Source organism: Cololabis saira, mitochondrion (genome assembly GCF_033807715.1).
Source record: "Cololabis saira mitochondrion, complete genome".
In the NCBI taxonomy this organism is placed as follows: domain Eukaryota; kingdom Metazoa; phylum Chordata; class Actinopteri; order Beloniformes; family Belonidae; genus Cololabis; species Cololabis saira.
In genome coordinates this window covers 1-16,499 of record NC_003183.1, presented here as the reverse complement: position 1 = coordinate 16,499, position 16,499 = coordinate 1, and the positions used below count along the sequence as shown (strand labels likewise).

Sequence of the window (16,499 nt, the reverse complement as noted above, 5' to 3'; positions counted from 1 at the left end):
AAATATTATATTATATAAATAAACATTTTTAGGGATAAAAATTATGAGTAGGAGCTTCTCTGTTTTAGGGGGTTTGCAGAAATAATAAGGATCTTACGAGTAAGGGGGGTGGGGGGGTTTAACGCGTGTAAACCAGAGGGGGAGATAACAGAGATGTTAGGAGTAACACTAGTCATATTATGCTCTTGATATCAGTAATGCAATTCTTCAAGTAATATCTTATCAACATTAACAATTATTACGGTGAGACCTCAGAGAAAGATGCTCCGCCTTGTTAGTTATTACCGTGTGCACTCTGAAATGCCAAGTGAAAGGAAGACAAAAAAAAGAAACCCCTTGCCCCTTAGAAAGAATGCCCGGCATGGTGGGTGACAGGGTAATATGTATTCCACCATTAACTTATGCCAGCTTCAAGGAAAGAATGGGGAGTAACATCAATTAATGGACCTGAAATAGGAACCAAATGCCAGGAATAATTCAAGATTATCTACCCCCACGATTTTTGTCCCTGACCATCAATAAGAGTATGCATTAAGAAATCAACTGATGGTGGTCTCTTACTACATTAAGTATTTTCAATTAGTAGGATGGTGGTTACTTGGTATAACTTAACTTGTGAGTTTTGTGTTCGGTCTTAAACTTTCGACTGGCGCAAGATGATATTTGTGTAATACTAATTTTATTGTTATTTTGGATCAAATGTCTCAAAGATTTATTAAAAAAATAGGTTGGTGATTTTCATTATTATGCACTTGATTAATGGTTAATATAGTTTAATGTTGATAATACATATATGTCCCTATTAATTACATATTATGGTATAAACCATAATATGTGGATATTATATATATGTATATTACAAAGAATAGTATAATTAAGAACGATAGCTTTGGGAGCTATTGGTGGGGGTTAAAATCCCTTTTCTTTGAAGCATTAGGAGGGGTTTTATCCTTCGACCTCCGGCTTACAAGGCCGGCGCTCTATCTTTGAGCTACTAATGCAATTTCATTTAAGTGCTTTGTTTTCTACTCAGCTAACGGTTGGATAAAGAATAAGAAATAAAGAGAAGTATAATACAGAAGCAATTTGACCAATAATAATAAATGGGTGTTCGACGGGTATACCTCCAATTCATGTAAGGATAATTACGTCTGCAACTAAAATTCAGAAAAGGAGTTGTGTTAAGGGTCGAAAGGTAAGGCTTCGTTGTTTAGAGGTGTGGAGGATGGGGACTAGGAATAGGACAAGGATTGAGGAAAGAAGGGCAAGTACTCCGCCCAGTTTGTTAGGAATTGATCGTAAAATGGCGTACGCGAATAGGAAGTATCATTCTGGTTTAATGTGGGGGGGAGTAACTAAGGGGTTAGCAGGGGTGAAATTATCTGGGTCACCTAAGAGGTTGGGGGAGAATAAAGCTAAGGAGATTAGTGCTACAAACAGGGCTGCGAAGCCTAAAATATCTTTATAAGAGAAGTATGGGTGGAATGAGATCTTGTCGGCGTCTGAGTTAATACCAGTTGGGTTATTAGAGCCTGTTTCGTGGAGAAAAATAAGGTGGATTAGGGTAGCAGCTGCAATGATGAAGGGAAATAAAAAGTGGAATGCGAAGAACCGGGTGAGAGTTGCGTTGTCGACGGAAAAACCTCCCCAAATTCATTGTACTAAAGAGCCCCCAATATAAGGGATAGCAGATAGGAGGTTGGTAATCACGGTTGCCCCTCAGAATGACATCTGTCCTCATGGGAGGACGTAGCCTACAAAGGCTGTCATTATTACAAGCAGAAGTAAAACTACTCCTACGTTTCATGTTTCTTTATTTAAAAAGGAGCCGTAGTAAAGTCCTCGTCCAATATGTATATAAATACAGATGAAGAAAAATGAGGCTCCATTTGCATGCATATTTCGGATAAGTCATCCGTAATTCACGTCTCGGCAGATATGGGCGACTGATGAGAAGGCTGTTGCAATATCGGAGGTGTAGTGTATGGCTAGAAATAAGCCTGTAAGAATTTGTGTAATAAGGCAAAGGCCAAGTAAGGACCCGAAGTTTCATCATGCGGAGATGTTGGCTGGGGTGGGTAGATCAATTACTGCGTCGTTAGCAATTTTTAGTAGGGGGTGGGATTTTCGTAAATTTGCCATTAAAGTGTTTCTGTAGTTGAATACAACGGTGGTTTTTCAAGCCACTAGTCCTGGTTAAAATCCTGGTAGAAACTATGGCATATGTTATGTATTTTCTTCTTTTCGGTCTAGTTGTAGGATTGGCGGCAGTTGCTTCTAATCCTTCTCCTTATTTTGCTGCTTTAGGTTTAGTGGTGGTATCTGGGGTTGGTTGTGGCGTTTTGGTGAGTTATGGTGGTTCTTTTTTATCACTAATTCTGTTCTTAATTTATCTTGGTGGGATGTTGGTTGTCTTTGCATATTCGGCAGCTTTAGCTGCTGAGCCATATCCCGAAAGCTGGGGAAGTTGATCAGTATTGGGAGTGCTTCTAGTTTATATTTTAGGGTTAGTTATTGTAGGATCCTTATTTTTTGGGGGTTGGTATGAGGGGTCCTGAATAACGGCTGATGAGTTTAGTGAACTCTCTATATTTCGAGGGGATATGGGAGGGGTGGCCTTAATATATTCAGCGGGTGGTGGTTTGTTAGTTTTAGGTGCTTGGGTACTTCTTCTTACTCTGTTTGTAGTTCTAGAGTTAACTCGTGGGTTAAGTCGGGGTGCGTTACGGATAGTTTAATATAATAGCAGAATAGCTAGTGTTATTGTAAAGAAGAATAGTGAGAGGTAAGTTTTAATTATTCCCCGTTGAATATTGTCCGTAGTTAAAATAATGGGGATGCTTGTAGAGGCAACTGCTTTAGGACCAGATTTCTCTAATCAGGTTTGATCAATTGTTTGGGATGCAATAAATTGTCCTAAGGTAAGGTTTAGTTTAGGAGCTAGGCGATGAGTAATAGCGGGAAAGAATCCTAACATATTAGAGAAGTGGTGGGTGGTGGGATTAGGGTTAGTTTTAATTTGTTTAGTTGTCATGGATGCAAGTTCTAGGGCTGTAAGAAGGCCAATAACTGTAACGATGATGGCGGCCATTTTTAGGGTAAAGGGTATAGATATTACGGGGGTTTTTAGTGGGGTAATGTTTGTCATAATTAAAAGGCCGGCGAAGATACTTCCTCATGCTAGTCGTTTAATTGGGTTAATTACTGCTGGGTTGTTTTCATTAATAGGGGATAGGGAGTTAAATCGTGGGTGTCCTATTGAAACAAAGAACACTACTCGAAGGCTATAAACAGCTGTAAAAGATGTCGCTAAAAGGGTTAAGGCTAGGGCTCAGGCGTTAAGGTAAGATGTGTTTAGGGCCTCAATGATTGCATCTTTAGAGAAGAACCCGGCTAAGAAAGGTGTACCTGTAAGAGCTAGGCTGCCAATAGTGAGGCAGGAGGATGTCAGTGGTGTGAGGTGGTGTATTCCTCCTATTTTTCGGATGTCTTGTTCGTCATTAAGGCTGTGGATGATGGATCCGGAGCATAGGAATAACATGGCTTTAAAAAAGGCGTGGGTACAGATGTGAAGAAATGCGAGTTGAGGCTGATTAAGGCCAATAGCAACTATTATTAATCCTAGTTGACTTGATGTAGAGAATGCAACGATTTTTTTAATATCATTTTGTGTTAGGGCACATGTTGCGGCAAAGAGTGTTGTTAGGGCTCCTAAACAGAGACAGGTGGTAAGGGCTGTTTGGTTGTTTTCTATAATAGGGCTGATCCGGATTAAGAGAAAAATTCCAGCTACAACTATAGTACTAGAATGTAGTAGGGCAGAGACCGGTGTGGGGCCTTCTATTGCTGAGGGTAGTCAGGGGTGGAGTCCAAATTGGGCTGATTTTCCTGTTGCAGCTAAAATTAGACCCAGAAGAGGGAGGGTGAGGTCTATATTATTGGTAGATGAAAATACTTGTTGAAGTTCTCAGGAGTTAAGGTTTATTGCAATTCAGGCTATAGCTAAAATTAGTCCAATGTCTCCAACACGGTTATATAGGACGGCTTGTAGTGCTGCGGTGTTGGCGTCTGCTCGTCCGTATCATCACCCAATTAGTAGGAAGGATATAATTCCTACTCCTTCTCATCCAATAAATAGTTGAAATAAGTTGTTTGCTGTAACAAGAATAATTATAGCAATTAAAAAAATTAGAAGATATTTAAAGAAACGGTCTTTATAAGGATCCGAGTGTATATATCAGGATGCAAATTCAAGAATAGATCATGTAACATAGAGTGCAATAGGTGTAAAAATAATAGAGTAAAAATCGAACTTTAGGCTTATGTTAATATCAAATAGAAGTGTATTTATTCAACTTCAGTTGGTGGAGATAATTTCTGTACCTTCATTGAGAAAAAGGGAGAGGGGAATTAGGCTAACAAAGAATGCTATTTTTACAGCTGTTTTGGTTTTTTCAATGTTTTGGTAGGGGTCTTGGTCATTAGGGGTAAGGGTAACTAAAATAGGGTATGTTAAAATAATAAAAATTATAATTAGGGTTGATGTTATAATTAAAGGGGAATAGTACATAGCTGCTACTTGGATTTGCACCAAGAGTTTTTGGTTCCTAAGACCAATGGATGAGCTGTTATCCTTTAGAAGCAGGGCGAGTGAACCATGGGGTCTAACCATGGGGATGATAGTTAGCAGTTACCGTTGCTGTCGAGCTTCTCTCGGCGGATAAAAGGGTTTTAACCTTTATCTCTAGAATCACAATCTAAAATTTTTATTAAACTATATCTGCAGGCAGTTCAACCTCAAATTAATTCTGGTTTGAGAATAAGAAGAAGTAAGGGAATTAGGTGAAGAGTAATTAGTAAGTGTTCTCGAGTGTGGGTTGGATTAAGGGAAATAATGTGGTTGGGGATGGGTCCTCGTTGAGTTATTAGGAATATATAAAGAGAATAGCCTGCTGTAATTAATATTCCAAGACCTGTTAATAGTAGGGTTCAGGGGGATCAATTGAATAGTGAGGTAACAATTATAATTTCTCCTATAAGGTTGGGCAGTGGGGGTAAGGCGAGGTTGGCAAGGCTAGCTAGGAATCATCAGGTGGTTATAATTGGAAGGACTATCTGTAGGCCTCGTGCAAGAACCATTGTTCGGCTATGGGTACGCTCATAATTAGTATTGGCTAGGCAAAATAGGGCGGATGATGTTAGTCCGTGGGCAATTATAAGGATCAGGGCTCCTGTGAAGCTTCATGGTGTTTGAATAAGGATTGCTGCGGCTACTAGTCCCATATGGCTTACGGATGAGTAGGCAATGAGGGATTTTAAGTCTGTTTGTCGGAGACAAATTGAGCTAGTTATAATTACCCCTCATAGGGCTAAAATAATAAATGGATAGCTAAGCTCTTTAGTTAAGGGTTCAAGCATTAGTATAATTCGCATTATTCCATAACCTCCTAGTTTAAGAAGTACTGCGGCAAGGATTATTGACCCTGCAATAGGAGCTTCTACGTGAGCTTTGGGAAGTCAAAGGTGGGTCCCATAGAGTGGTATTTTTACGAGAAATGCTAGAAGGCATCCGGTTCACCAGATTTTATCTGCATAGGAGGAAAGAGGGAGAGGATTAGTGAATTGTAAGGTAAGAAGGGATAGGGTACCTACTGAGTTTTGTAAGAGGAGAAGAGCAACTAGTAATGGGAGGGAACCTGCTAGTGTATAAAATAAAAAGTATGTTCCTGCATTAAGGCGTTCTGTTTGGTTTCCTCAGCGTGTAATAATAAATAAGGTCGGAATTAGGGTGGCTTCAAATATTACATAAAACATGATTATTTCAGTGGCGCTAAAGGCAAGAATTAAGAAAATTTGAAGTGAGGTTAGCAGAAGAATAAAGGTTCGTTGTCGGTTAATAGGCTCCTGGCTTATATGGTTTTGGCTTGCAATAATCATTAGGGGGAGGAGTCAGCAAGTAAGAACTAAAAGGGGTGTTGAGAGGTGGTCTGTTGCTATATAGAGATTAAGGTGGGTTCAGTTAGTTTGTAGGGGTATTTTTAATCATAGTAGGCTAAGGAAAGAAATTATTAGGCTATAAAGGAGGGTAAGTGATCATAGCTTTTTCTGGGGGCAAAGTCAGGTGAGTGGAAGAAGTATAATTGTAGGGAATAGCACTTTTAGCATTGTAGTAAGTTAAGGTTTTTTAAGTGGTCAGTGCCGTGTGTTCGGGCAGTAGCTACTAGAAGGGCTAAACCGGCGCTTGCTTCACAAGCTGAGAAGGCTAGTAGGATTATAGGGGAAGGTGAGAAGCTTGTTGAGTCCAGTTGGAGAACCCATAATGATAGTGCAATAAAGAGGGAGAGTATTATACCTTCTAGGCATAACAGAGCAGAAAGGAGGTGGGTTCGATGGAATGCTAGGCCTGCCAAACCTAAAAAGAATATTGAGGAAAAGGCAAAATGGGTTGGGGTCATTAAGCAGTTGTGGATTTTAACCAAAATTTTTTGAGCCGAAATCAAATGTTTTTTTTAAAACTAAAAGCCTATTCAGCTCATTCTAATCCTCCTTGGGTTCATTCATAAATTAACCCTAATGTGAGAAGAACAAGTACGATAGAGGCTCATGAAAATGTTATTACGGGCGAAGGTAGTTGATCTCCTCAGGGGAGTGGAAGAAGAAGTGCAATTTCAAGATCAAAGAGGAGAAAAAGAATAGCAACTAAAAAAAATCGTAGGGAAAAAGGAAGGCGGGCGGATCCTAAGGGGTCAAATCCGCATTCATATGGGGAGAGTTTTTCGTAGTCTGGGTTTATTTGGGGAAGTCAGAAGGAAACGATTGCAAGAATTACGGAGAGGAGGGTTGAGATGAGAATAATAGTTATTATTAAGTTCATTATCTTTCCTTGGATTTTAACCAAGACTAAATAATTGGAAGTCATTTGTACTAATTTATTACTAGAAAGATTAGGATCCTCATCAGTAGATAGAGATATAAAGGAAGAGTCAAACAACATCAACGAAGTGTCAGTATCAGGCGGCTGCTTCAAATCCAAAATGGTGTTCAGACGTAAAATGGTAAAGGGCTTGTCGGAGAAGGCAGATTGCTAAGAATGTAGACCCAATAATAACGTGTAGGCCATGAAAACCTGTTGCAACAAAAAAGGTTGAACCATAAACTCCATCTGCAATTGTGAATGGGGCTTCATAATATTCTAATGCTTGAAGGAATGTGAAGTAAAAGCCTAATAAAATAGTAAGGGTGAGAGATTGAATAGCTTGTTTTCGTTGGCCTTCTATTAAACTGTGATGTGCTCAGGTTACTGATACACCTGAGGCTAGAAGAACAGCGGTATTGAGTAGTGGAACTTCGAATGGATCAAGGGTTGTAATTCCTGTGGGGGGTCAGCATCCACCTAATTCTGGGGTGGGTGCTAGGCTTGAATGGTAGAAGGCTCAGAAGAATCCTAAGAAGAAGAAAACTTCTGAAGTAATAAATAGAATCATTCCATAGCGGAGACCTTTTTGTACAGGGGGTGTGTGGTGACCTTGGAAAGTCCCTTCTCGAATAATATCTCGTCATCATTGATATATTGTTAAGAGGAGAAGGACTAGTCCTAATGACATTAAGATTGTGGAGTGAAAATGTATTCAAATTGCTAATCCAGATGTTATTAATAAAGCAGCTACTGCGCCTGTGAGGGGTCAAGGGCTGGGGTCTACTATATGATATGCATGTGCTTGATGGGCCATTAGATGTTTTCTTGTAGATAAAGGCTAAGAAGAAGAACGAAAACGTATGCTTGAATTATTGCTACAGCAATTTCAAGTAAGGTGAGGAGAAAAAGTAGTATAGTAGTAAGGATAGCTAGAGTGGGTGCTGTTGAGGCAAGAACGAAGGCGGCAGTAGCAATTAGCTGAATTAAAAGGTGGCCTGCTGTTAGGTTAGCTGTAAGTCGAACTCCAAGAGCTAAAGGTCGAATAAAAAGGCTAATTGTTTCGATAATAATTAGTACAGGGATTAACAGAGTAGGTGTTCCTTCAGGTAAGAGGTGACCTAGTGCGTGGGTGGGTTGGTTTCGTATCCCAATAATTACTGTTGCTAATCAAAGTGGGACGGCAAGACCTATATTTATTGATAATTGTGTAGTTGGTGTAAATGTATATGGGAGGAGGCCTAAAACATTTAGGGTAAAAAGGAATATCATAAGGGATGCGAGGATAAGGGCTCAATGGTGTCCTGCTGGGGATAGGGGTTGAAAAATTTGTTGTGTAAAGCGACCAATAAATCAGTTTTGAAGAGTTAGTGGGCGGTTATTTAATCATCGGGCAGAGGGTTGGGGGTAAAGAATTCATGGGAGGCTAAGGGCTAAGGCAATGAGGGGGATGCCTAGAAATGTTGGGCTTATAAACTGGTCAAAAAAGCTTAGTGTCATGGTCAATTTCAGGATTCTGTTTTAGGTTTTTGAGTGCTTATGGTATTTGGTTCATTAGGAAATGTATGTGCTATAATTTTAGGGGGAATAATAGTTAAAAAGATTAATCAGGTAAATATTAAGATAGCAAATCAAGGTGCAGGGTTAAGTTGTGGCATTTCACTAGGGGTGGTTAGGAGTCACCATTCTTTAGCTTAAAAGGCTAACGCTATTCCTGTTTAGCTTCCTAGCGAGGCGTCTTCAAGTATTAAAGAGGATCACTTTTCAAAGTGTTCAAGGGGAACTGCTTCTACTACAATAGGTATAAAACTGTGGTTTGCTCCGCAAATTTCAGAGCATTGGCCATAGAATACTCCGGGGCGGGATGCAATAAAAGCCGTTTGATTTAAACGTCCTGGGACGGCGTCTATTTTTACGCCAAGGCTTGGGACAGCTCAAGAGTGGAGAACATCTTCAGCAGATACTAGGACTCGAATGGGGGATTCAATAGGAATAACTATTCGATGGTCAGCTTCTAATAGCCGAAATTGACCGGGGGATAGATCTTGTGTGGGAATTATGTAGGAGTCAAAGTTTAAGTCTTCATAATCCGTATATTCGTAACTTCAGTATCACTGGTGTCCCATAGCTTTAATTGTAAGGTGGGGATCATTAATTTCGTCTATAAGGTAAAGGATTCGAAGGGAAGGAAGTGCAATTAAAATAAGAATAATTGCCGGTAAAATTGTTCAAATAATTTCAATTTCTTGGGAATCTAGAATAAATTTGTTTGTTAGTTTAGTTGTAACCATAGCTACAATAATGTAAAGAACGAGGGTACTAATAAGGAATACGATTATTAGGGCATGATCGTGGAAGTGTAGGAGTTCTTCCATTACAGGTGAAGCTGCATCTTGAAAACCTAGTTGGGATGGATGTGCCATTTGTTAAAGACACGCGGGGATTTAACCCACAATTTTATCTTGACAAGGTAATGTAATAGAGGTTTTACTAGTGTCTCATAAAGAAAGTGACAGAGTGGTTATGTGGTTGGCTTGAAACCAGTTTATGGGGGTTCAATTCCCTCCTTTCTCGTTTATAAATTAGTTAGTTTGTTGAATTTGAACAAATGCGGGTTCTTCAAAGGTGTGATAGGGGGGTGGGCAGCCGTGTAGTCATTCCACGTTTGTGGAGGTTAATTCAACTGATGCAACTTCCCGTTTGGCAGCAAAAGCTTCTCAAATAATAAATAGGAACATAATTACGGCAATGAGGGAAATTAATGATCCAATAGAGGAAACTGTATTTCATAGGGTATAGGCGTCTGGATAGTCAGAATATCGTCGGGGTATTCCGGCAAGACCAAGGAAATGTTGAGGGAAGAAGGTTAGATTAACTCCAATAAACATAACTCCGAAGTGGATTTTTGTTCAAGTGTTGTGAAGGGTATAGCCTGAAAATAAGGGGAATCAGTGAATAAATGCACCAACGATAGCAAATACAGCCCCCATTGATAATACATAGTGGAAGTGTGCTACTACATAATAAGTATCGTGTAAAACAATATCTAGGGAGGAATTAGCTAGAACAATTCCAGTTAAACCACCAACTGTAAACAGGAAAATAAAGCCAAGGGCTCATAATAGGGGGGTTTCTCATTTAATTGATCCTCCGTGAAGAGTAGCTAATCAGCTAAATACTTTTACTCCTGTAGGAATGGCAATAATTATTGTAGCAGATGTAAAGTAGGCACGTGTGTCTACGTCTATTCCAACAGTAAACATATGGTGAGCTCAGACAATAAAACCTAGTAAACCGATAGCTATTATGGCTCAGACCATACCCATATAACCGAAAGGTTCTTTTTTTCCTGAGTAGTAGGCTACAATGTGGGAGATTATTCCAAACCCGGGAAGAATAAGAATGTATACTTCTGGATGACCAAAGAATCAAAATAGGTGTTGATAGAGAATTGGGTCTCCCCCTCCAGCAGGGTCAAAAAAGGTAGTATTTAGGTTACGATCTGTTAGAAGTATAGTAATTCCAGCAGCTAGAACTGGTAGAGAGAGGAGGAGTAGGACTGCTGTAATAAGGACAGCCCATACGAATAAAGGTGTTTGGTATTGTGAAATTACAGGTGGTTTTATGTTAATAATAGTAGTAATAAAATTAATAGCTCCTAGAATTGATGATACACCTGCTAAATGAAGAGAAAAAATTGTTAAATCAACGGATGCTCCCGCGTGGGCTAAATTTCCAGCTAGGGGTGGATAAACGGTTCATCCAGTTCCAGCGCCGGCTTCAACTCCTGATGAAGCTAGAAGAAGTAGGAAAGATGGAGGTAAAAGTCAAAAACTTATATTATTTATTCGGGGAAATGCTATATCGGGGGCTCCAATTATGAGAGGAATCAGTCAGTTTCCAAAACCACCAATTATAATTGGTATTACTATAAAGAAAATTATAACAAAAGCGTGGGCTGTAACGATGACATTATAAATTTGATCATCTCCTAGAAGAGAGCCCGGTTGACTTAGTTCTGCTCGAATAAGAAGGCTTAGGGCAGTGCCTACTATTCCAGCTCAAGCACCAAATACTAGATAAAGGGTGCCAATGTCTTTATGGTTGGTTGAGAAGAATCAGCGTGTGATTGCCACAGGTAGGATGGCTGAGTAAGCGGTGGATTGTAGCTCCATATACAGAGGTTTAAGTCCTCTTCTTATCAAGCCTTGGGGTGTAACATGTTAGATTGCAAATCTAAAGAAGCAGGTTAGTAGCCTGCCGGGGCTTTCCCCCGCCTATTTTGCTCGCCTAGGCGGGGGAAAGGTAGGCAGATGCTCGCTGGTTTGGGCGCTTAGCTGTTAACTAAGAGTTTGCAGGATCGAGGCCTGCCTGTCTAGCAAGGTCTTAGCTTAATTAAAGTATCTGTTTTGCATACAGAAGATGTGGGTTAATGTCCCGTAGGTCTTATCAGAAATTAGGAGGGTTTAACTCCCACTTAGGGCTTTGAAGGCCCTTGGTCTATTTATCCTAAATTTCTTAAGGGTTAAATAGGGTTACTAGGGTAGGGGCAATGGGTAGAAGGCACATGGTTGCGGATGCTGAAGTTGCTAGTGGTAATAGGGATTGGGTAAGAGGCAGACGTCAAGGGGTAATTCCCGGAAGGCAATTTGGGGATGTTGTAAGGGTTATGGCGTGAGAAATTCGGAGGTAAAAGTAAAGGCTAAGTAGGGCGGAGAGGGCAGCTAGTGTAGCAACTGGTGCAAGGTCTTGTTTAGATAACTCTTGTAAAATTATTCATTTTGGTACGAAGCCTGTGAGGGGGGGAAGTCCTCCTAAAGAGAGTAGGATGAGGGGCGTAATTGATGTTAGGACTGGGGCCTTAGTTCATGATGTAGCGAGCGAGTTAATGTTGGTGGATTTATTAGTTTTGAATAGGAGAAATGTTGATAATGTTATGGTAATGTAGGCAAGGAGTGTGAGGAGTGTAATAGTGGGGGAAAATTGAAGAACTAGGATTATTCAGCCTAGATGTGCAATTGATGAGTAGGCTAGGATTTTTCGTAGTTGTGTTTGGTTCAGTCCCCCCCAGCCCCCAATAAGCATAGATGTTAGGCCTAAGAGGATTAGGATGGTGTGGTTGGTGGGTTGGATCTGAAGGAGGAGGGCAAATGGGGCAATTTTTTGTCAAGTAGACAAGATTAGTCCTGTAGTGAGGTCAAGTCCTTGTAAGACTTCTGGAAGTCAAGCGTGCAGTGGGGCGAGTCCAATTTTTAGGGCTAATGCAACTGTAATCATAGTTGTTGGGAATGGGTGTGCTAGTTGGTATAGATCTCATTGGCCCGTAATTCAGGCGTTTGTGGTTGTGGCAAATAGAAGTATAGCTGCGGCTGCGGCTTGTGTTAAGAAGTACTTGGTTGCAGCTTCAACTGCTCGGGGGTGGTGGTGTTGGGCTATAAGTGGAATAATGGCTATGGTATTTATTTCTAATCCTATTCAGGCTAGTAGTCAATGTGTGCTCGTTAATGTAATAGAGGTTCCTATGCCTAATCCAATTAGTATGATGGTTAAAATGTAAGGATTCATTAGTAAAGGAAGGATTTTAACCAACATGTTAGGGGTATGGGCCCAAAAGCTTATTTAGCTGACTTTACTAGGAAGTGGTGTAGTGGAAGCACTAAGAGTTTTGATCTCTTAAGGTAGGGTTCGAGTCCCTTCTTTCTAAGGAGTTGGAGGGACTTTAACCCTCATAATTCACTCTATCAAAGTGGTCCTTTATTTCAGGCACAGCTCCTATTTACATTTGGGGGGGTAAGCCTAATAGAGAAATAGGAAGGGCTAGGTGTCAGATAACCAAAGCTAATGTAAGAGGTAGAAAGCTTTTTCAGATTAGGTGTATCAATTGATCATACCGAAATCGTGGATAGGAGGCTCGTACTCATAAAAATAGGACAGATAGCAGTGTAGCTTTAATTATTAAGCTTGTAGTGGTTAGTTCTGGAGAAGAAAAATAGACTGATGTTCCTAGAAATAGTGTCGCAGACAGCGTGTTTATAAGGAGAATGTTAGCGTATTCGGCAAGAAAAAATAGGGCAAAGGGTCCTCCAGCGTATTCTACATTAAATCCTGAGACTAATTCGGATTCTCCTTCTGTTAAATCAAAAGGGGCCCGGTTTGTTTCTGCTAGTGTTGAAATGTATCATATAGCAGCAAGAGGTCATGCTGGAAAAATAAGTCATGTGGTCTCTTGAGCAGTACTAAATGTCTGAAGGGTAAATCCTCCTGTAAAAATAATTGCATTAAGTAAGATAAGGCCTAGGCTTACTTCGTAAGAAATAGTTTGGGCGACTGCCCGTAAGGCTCCGATTAAGGCGTATTTAGAATTTGAAGCCCATCCTGAAGCTAAAATAGAGTATACTGCTAGGCTTGATAATGCAAGAATAAAAAGGATACCTAGGTTTAGGTCCGCGAGGGGGAGGGGGAGGGGTATTGGGGTTCATAGGGTAAGGGCAAGTGTGAGTGCTATTATAGGAGCAAGTAAAAATAGTACGGGGGAGGATGTTGATGGTCGAATAGGTTCTTTTATAAAAAGTTTTAAACCATCTGCAATAGGTTGAAGAAGCCCGTAGGGTCCAACGATGTTAGGTCCTTTGCGTAGTTGCATATAACCTAATACTTTTCGTTCAACTAGTGTAAGTAGTGCAACAGCTAAAAGGATAAAAATGATTATAATTAAGGGGTTGATAATAAAGTTAATAATAGTTGAAATCATAATTAAAGAGAGGATTTGAACCTCTGTAGAAAGAGCTTAGGTCTTTTGCAGTTTCCGGGCTCTGCCACTCTAATATATCATTTTATTCGAATAAGGTATTATGTTCTTTTGCCTGCTTTAGTGGGTGTCATCAGGTGAGGGTAAGGCGTGCTTTAAGCATAGGCCTTTCTTCTTCGGTCCTTTCGTACTAGAGGAAGACATTTCATAGATAGAAACTGACCTGGATTACTCCGGTCTGAACTCAGATCACGTAGGACTTTAATCGTTGAACAAACGAACCCTTAATAGCGGCTGCACCATTAGGATGTCCTGATCCAACATCGAGGTCGTAAACCCTCTCGTCGATATGGGCTCTAGGAGGGGATTGCGCTGTTATCCCTAGGGTAACTCGATTCGTTGATCGGCATTGCCGGATCATTTTTGGTCATAAGTTCTGTTACTTAGAGTTGTCACTCTGGGTTGTAAGAGAAAGTGCTCTTTTTCCACGTGGGGGTTTTTTATTTCCCCGCGGTCGCCCCAACCAAAGACATTAAGGCAGAAAGCCAATTAGTTTAATCTATTTGGGTTAGGTTAATTAACATGGTCTGCCCTTCGTCTTAAGCTCCATAGGGTCTTCTCGTCTTATGTAAATATCTCAGCTTCTGCACGGAGAAATCAATTTCATTGACTGGAAAAAGGAGACAGTTAAGCCCTCGTTATGCCATTCATACAGGTCTTCATTTAAAAGACAAGTGATTGCGCTACCTTTGCACGGTCAAAATACCGCGGCCGTTAAACTAGAGTCACAGGGCAGGCGGGACCTCTTATTCGTTTATTGCAAGAGGCGGTGTTTTTGGTAAACAGGCAAGGCTTGGTTTTATGTTTGCCGAGTTCCTTCTTTTTCTTTTAGTCTTTCCGGGGGGCACACCAGTGTGGGGTTAACGGTTAGTTATTAGAGAGTTTTCTAGTTCTTTATATATAATCTAATATCCTCTTTATTTGGAGTCGTTAATGTTCAGTAGTTTGTCTGTTATGATTTACACTTGTGCGGGGAGAGGTTGTAGCCTCTTATTACTCATATTAGCATAATCGCTTCTATATTTTATAGAAAGGCCTGGTAGGTTTTAAAGAGGTGTAAGAGTAAGTTATTAGTATTATTGGTTGGAGTTATGTTTGAGCTGTAACGCTTTCTTCTAGGGTGGCTGCTTTTAGGCCCACTAAAACATAATGCCTTAAGTTAATTTTAATCTTTTACCTTCTGTTAAAGTTGTGTCTTTTTTTAAAGGGGCTGTACCCCCTTTAATTAACTCTATTAACTTCTTGATATTTAGCTTTTAGGGTGAGCCAGTTGGGAGATAAAAAGTTAATAGGCTGAACTTCTATTCATTTATCAGGCAACCAGCTATTACTAAGTTCGGTAGGTTTATCACCTCTACTCAAAGCTCTTCCCACTCTTTTGCCACAGAGACGGGTTTGCCCTATATTTAGGCTGTCTTGGAGTAGCTCACTTAGTTTCGGGGGTTTAAACTAAAATTCATTTTGCTTAAAGGTTACTGGCTAATTCATGATGCAAAAGGTACGAGTTTTGGTCTCTGCTTTTCTTTGCTTTACTGGTTTTTCATTTCTTTTTCAGCGTTCCCTTGCGGTACTTGTTCTGTTACTCCAAAGCTTATTTTCTATCTCATATACTATAAGGGAAAAATGATTTGTTTATTTTGTTTCGTGTTTTAGGGGTTATTAATAATGGGTAATTGGTGTTGGGTTGTGGGTCAGAGTGACCCGATTTGCACGGGTGGCTTCTCGGTGTAAGTGAGATGCTTTATCTGTCTTAGCTACACTCTGGTTAACCAAGTGCACCTTCCGGTACACTTACCATGTTACGACTTGCCTCCCCTTTATTAATTTAATTGATTAATTATTTAAGGTTTATTTTTGGGGAGAGTGACGGGCGGTGTGTGCGCGCTTCAGGGCCAGTTTCAGTAGAACACTCTGTTTTCTTCTTACTGCTAAATCCTCCTTCTAACACATTTTTCATTGTATTTTTCGTATACCCTAAGTCAGGGAATGTAGCCCATTTCTTCCCCTCTCATGCGCTACACCTCGACCTGGCGTTTTGAGTTTTACTGGTCTTGCTTACTATAAGTCCTTCATGGGGTAAGCTGACGACGGCGGTATATAGGCGGGTAATAAACAAGGGAGGGTGAGGTTTAACGGGGGTTGTCGGTTCTAGAACAGGCTCCTCTAGGTGGGTCTAAAGCACCGCCAAGTCCTTTGGATTTTAAGCTAGAGCTCGTAGTACCCTGGCGGATAATAAATGTAGGTTTTTATCAGAGTTTAGGGCTGTGCATAGTGGGGTATCTAATCCCAGTTTGTTTCACAGCTTTCGTGGAGTCGGGTGGATTAAAGCTACTTTCGTAGGGGCTTCTTATCTTCGGGTGCGTATAACAGCTGTGGGGATATTCGGCTTTAGTTTTCATTTTATCCCTAACCACTCTTTACGCCGGTGGCTATCAACTTAGGCCTCTCGTCTAACCGCGGTGGCTGGCACGAGTTTTACCGGCCTTTGCTTAGCTTTAACTAAGTCAAGTTTTCACTTATTGCTTAATATTTATCACTGCTGAATTCCCTTGGGGGTGTGGCTGAGCAAGGTGTTATGGGCTAATTTTTGTTCCTGATACCAGCTCCTTGTTCCCGGGTGGGGAACTAAAGGGCATTCTCACGGGGGTGCGGATACTTGCATGTGTAAGTTTAGCTAGAGCTGATAGAAAAGTCAGGACCAAACTCTTGTGCTTGCGAAACCAATCTAGGGTTTATCCTAACATCTTCAGTGTTATACTTTAATTAAGCTACGCTAGC

General features: G+C 40.5%; 13 protein-coding genes across 13 annotated transcripts, besides 25 other annotated features; 1 reads left to right on the top strand and 12 right to left on the bottom strand. All coding sequences in view use genetic code 2, as the record gives it.

Moving 5' to 3' along the window:
- Positions 1–859: a D loop (control region).
- Positions 860–929, top strand: a tRNA (tRNA-Pro).
- Positions 930–1,001, bottom strand: a tRNA (tRNA-Thr).
- Positions 1,002–2,142, bottom strand: CYTB (cytochrome b). Its single transcript has one exon. A coding segment is annotated over exon 1 (1,141 nt).
- A 6-nt stretch (positions 2,143–2,148) lies between these two features.
- Positions 2,149–2,216, top strand: a tRNA (tRNA-Glu).
- On the top strand, positions 2,217–2,738 carry ND6 (NADH dehydrogenase subunit 6). The gene has a single exon. The coding sequence runs from the start codon at positions 2,217–2,219 to the stop codon at positions 2,736–2,738; it is 522 nt and encodes a 173-aa protein (NP_443539.1).
- On the bottom strand, positions 2,735–4,570 carry ND5 (NADH dehydrogenase subunit 5). The gene has a single exon. The coding sequence runs from the start codon at positions 4,568–4,570 to the stop codon at positions 2,735–2,737; it is 1,836 nt and encodes a 611-aa protein (NP_443538.1).
- Positions 4,571–4,643, bottom strand: a tRNA (tRNA-Leu).
- Positions 4,644–4,647: 4 nt separating this feature from the next.
- Positions 4,648–4,715, bottom strand: a tRNA (tRNA-Ser).
- Positions 4,716–4,784, bottom strand: a tRNA (tRNA-His).
- Positions 4,785–6,165, bottom strand: ND4 (NADH dehydrogenase subunit 4). The gene has a single exon. A coding segment is annotated over exon 1 (1,381 nt).
- ND4L (NADH dehydrogenase subunit 4L) lies at positions 6,159–6,455 on the bottom strand. Its single transcript has one exon. It carries the CDS (start codon positions 6,453–6,455, stop codon positions 6,159–6,161), a length of 297 nt encoding a protein of 98 aa, NP_443536.1.
- Positions 6,456–6,525, bottom strand: a tRNA (tRNA-Arg).
- Positions 6,526–6,874, bottom strand: ND3 (NADH dehydrogenase subunit 3). Its single transcript has one exon. A coding segment is annotated over exon 1 (349 nt).
- Positions 6,875–6,945, bottom strand: a tRNA (tRNA-Gly).
- Positions 6,946–7,730, bottom strand: COX3 (cytochrome c oxidase subunit III). Its single transcript has one exon. A coding segment is annotated over exon 1 (785 nt).
- ATP6 (ATP synthase F0 subunit 6) lies at positions 7,731–8,413 on the bottom strand. Its single transcript has one exon. A coding segment is annotated over exon 1 (683 nt).
- On the bottom strand, positions 8,404–8,571 carry ATP8 (ATP synthase F0 subunit 8). The gene has a single exon. It carries the CDS (start codon positions 8,569–8,571, stop codon positions 8,404–8,406), a length of 168 nt encoding a protein of 55 aa, NP_443532.1.
- Position 8,572: 1 nt separating this feature from the next.
- Positions 8,573–8,645, bottom strand: a tRNA (tRNA-Lys).
- COX2 (cytochrome c oxidase subunit II) lies at positions 8,646–9,336 on the bottom strand. Its single transcript has one exon. A coding segment is annotated over exon 1 (691 nt).
- Positions 9,337–9,341: 5 nt separating this feature from the next.
- Positions 9,342–9,413, bottom strand: a tRNA (tRNA-Asp).
- A 3-nt stretch (positions 9,414–9,416) lies between these two features.
- Positions 9,417–9,487, top strand: a tRNA (tRNA-Ser).
- Positions 9,488–9,495: 8 nt separating this feature from the next.
- Positions 9,496–11,049, bottom strand: COX1 (cytochrome c oxidase subunit I). Its single transcript has one exon. The coding sequence runs from the start codon at positions 11,047–11,049 to the stop codon at positions 9,496–9,498; it is 1,554 nt and encodes a 517-aa protein (NP_443530.1).
- A 1-nt stretch (position 11,050) lies between these two features.
- Positions 11,051–11,117, top strand: a tRNA (tRNA-Tyr).
- Positions 11,118–11,182, top strand: a tRNA (tRNA-Cys).
- A 37-nt stretch (positions 11,183–11,219) lies between these two features.
- Positions 11,220–11,292, top strand: a tRNA (tRNA-Asn).
- Position 11,293: 1 nt separating this feature from the next.
- Positions 11,294–11,362, top strand: a tRNA (tRNA-Ala).
- Position 11,363: 1 nt separating this feature from the next.
- Positions 11,364–11,432, bottom strand: a tRNA (tRNA-Trp).
- ND2 (NADH dehydrogenase subunit 2) lies at positions 11,433–12,478 on the bottom strand. Its single transcript has one exon. A coding segment is annotated over exon 1 (1,046 nt).
- Positions 12,479–12,547, bottom strand: a tRNA (tRNA-Met).
- Positions 12,547–12,617, top strand: a tRNA (tRNA-Gln).
- Positions 12,617–12,686, bottom strand: a tRNA (tRNA-Ile).
- Positions 12,687–12,689: 3 nt separating this feature from the next.
- ND1 (NADH dehydrogenase subunit 1) lies at positions 12,690–13,664 on the bottom strand. The gene has a single exon. It carries the CDS (start codon positions 13,662–13,664, stop codon positions 12,690–12,692), a length of 975 nt encoding a protein of 324 aa, NP_443528.1.
- Positions 13,665–13,738, bottom strand: a tRNA (tRNA-Leu).
- Positions 13,739–15,412, bottom strand: an rRNA (l-rRNA).
- Positions 15,413–15,485, bottom strand: a tRNA (tRNA-Val).
- Positions 15,486–16,430, bottom strand: an rRNA (s-rRNA).
- Positions 16,431–16,499, bottom strand: a tRNA (tRNA-Phe).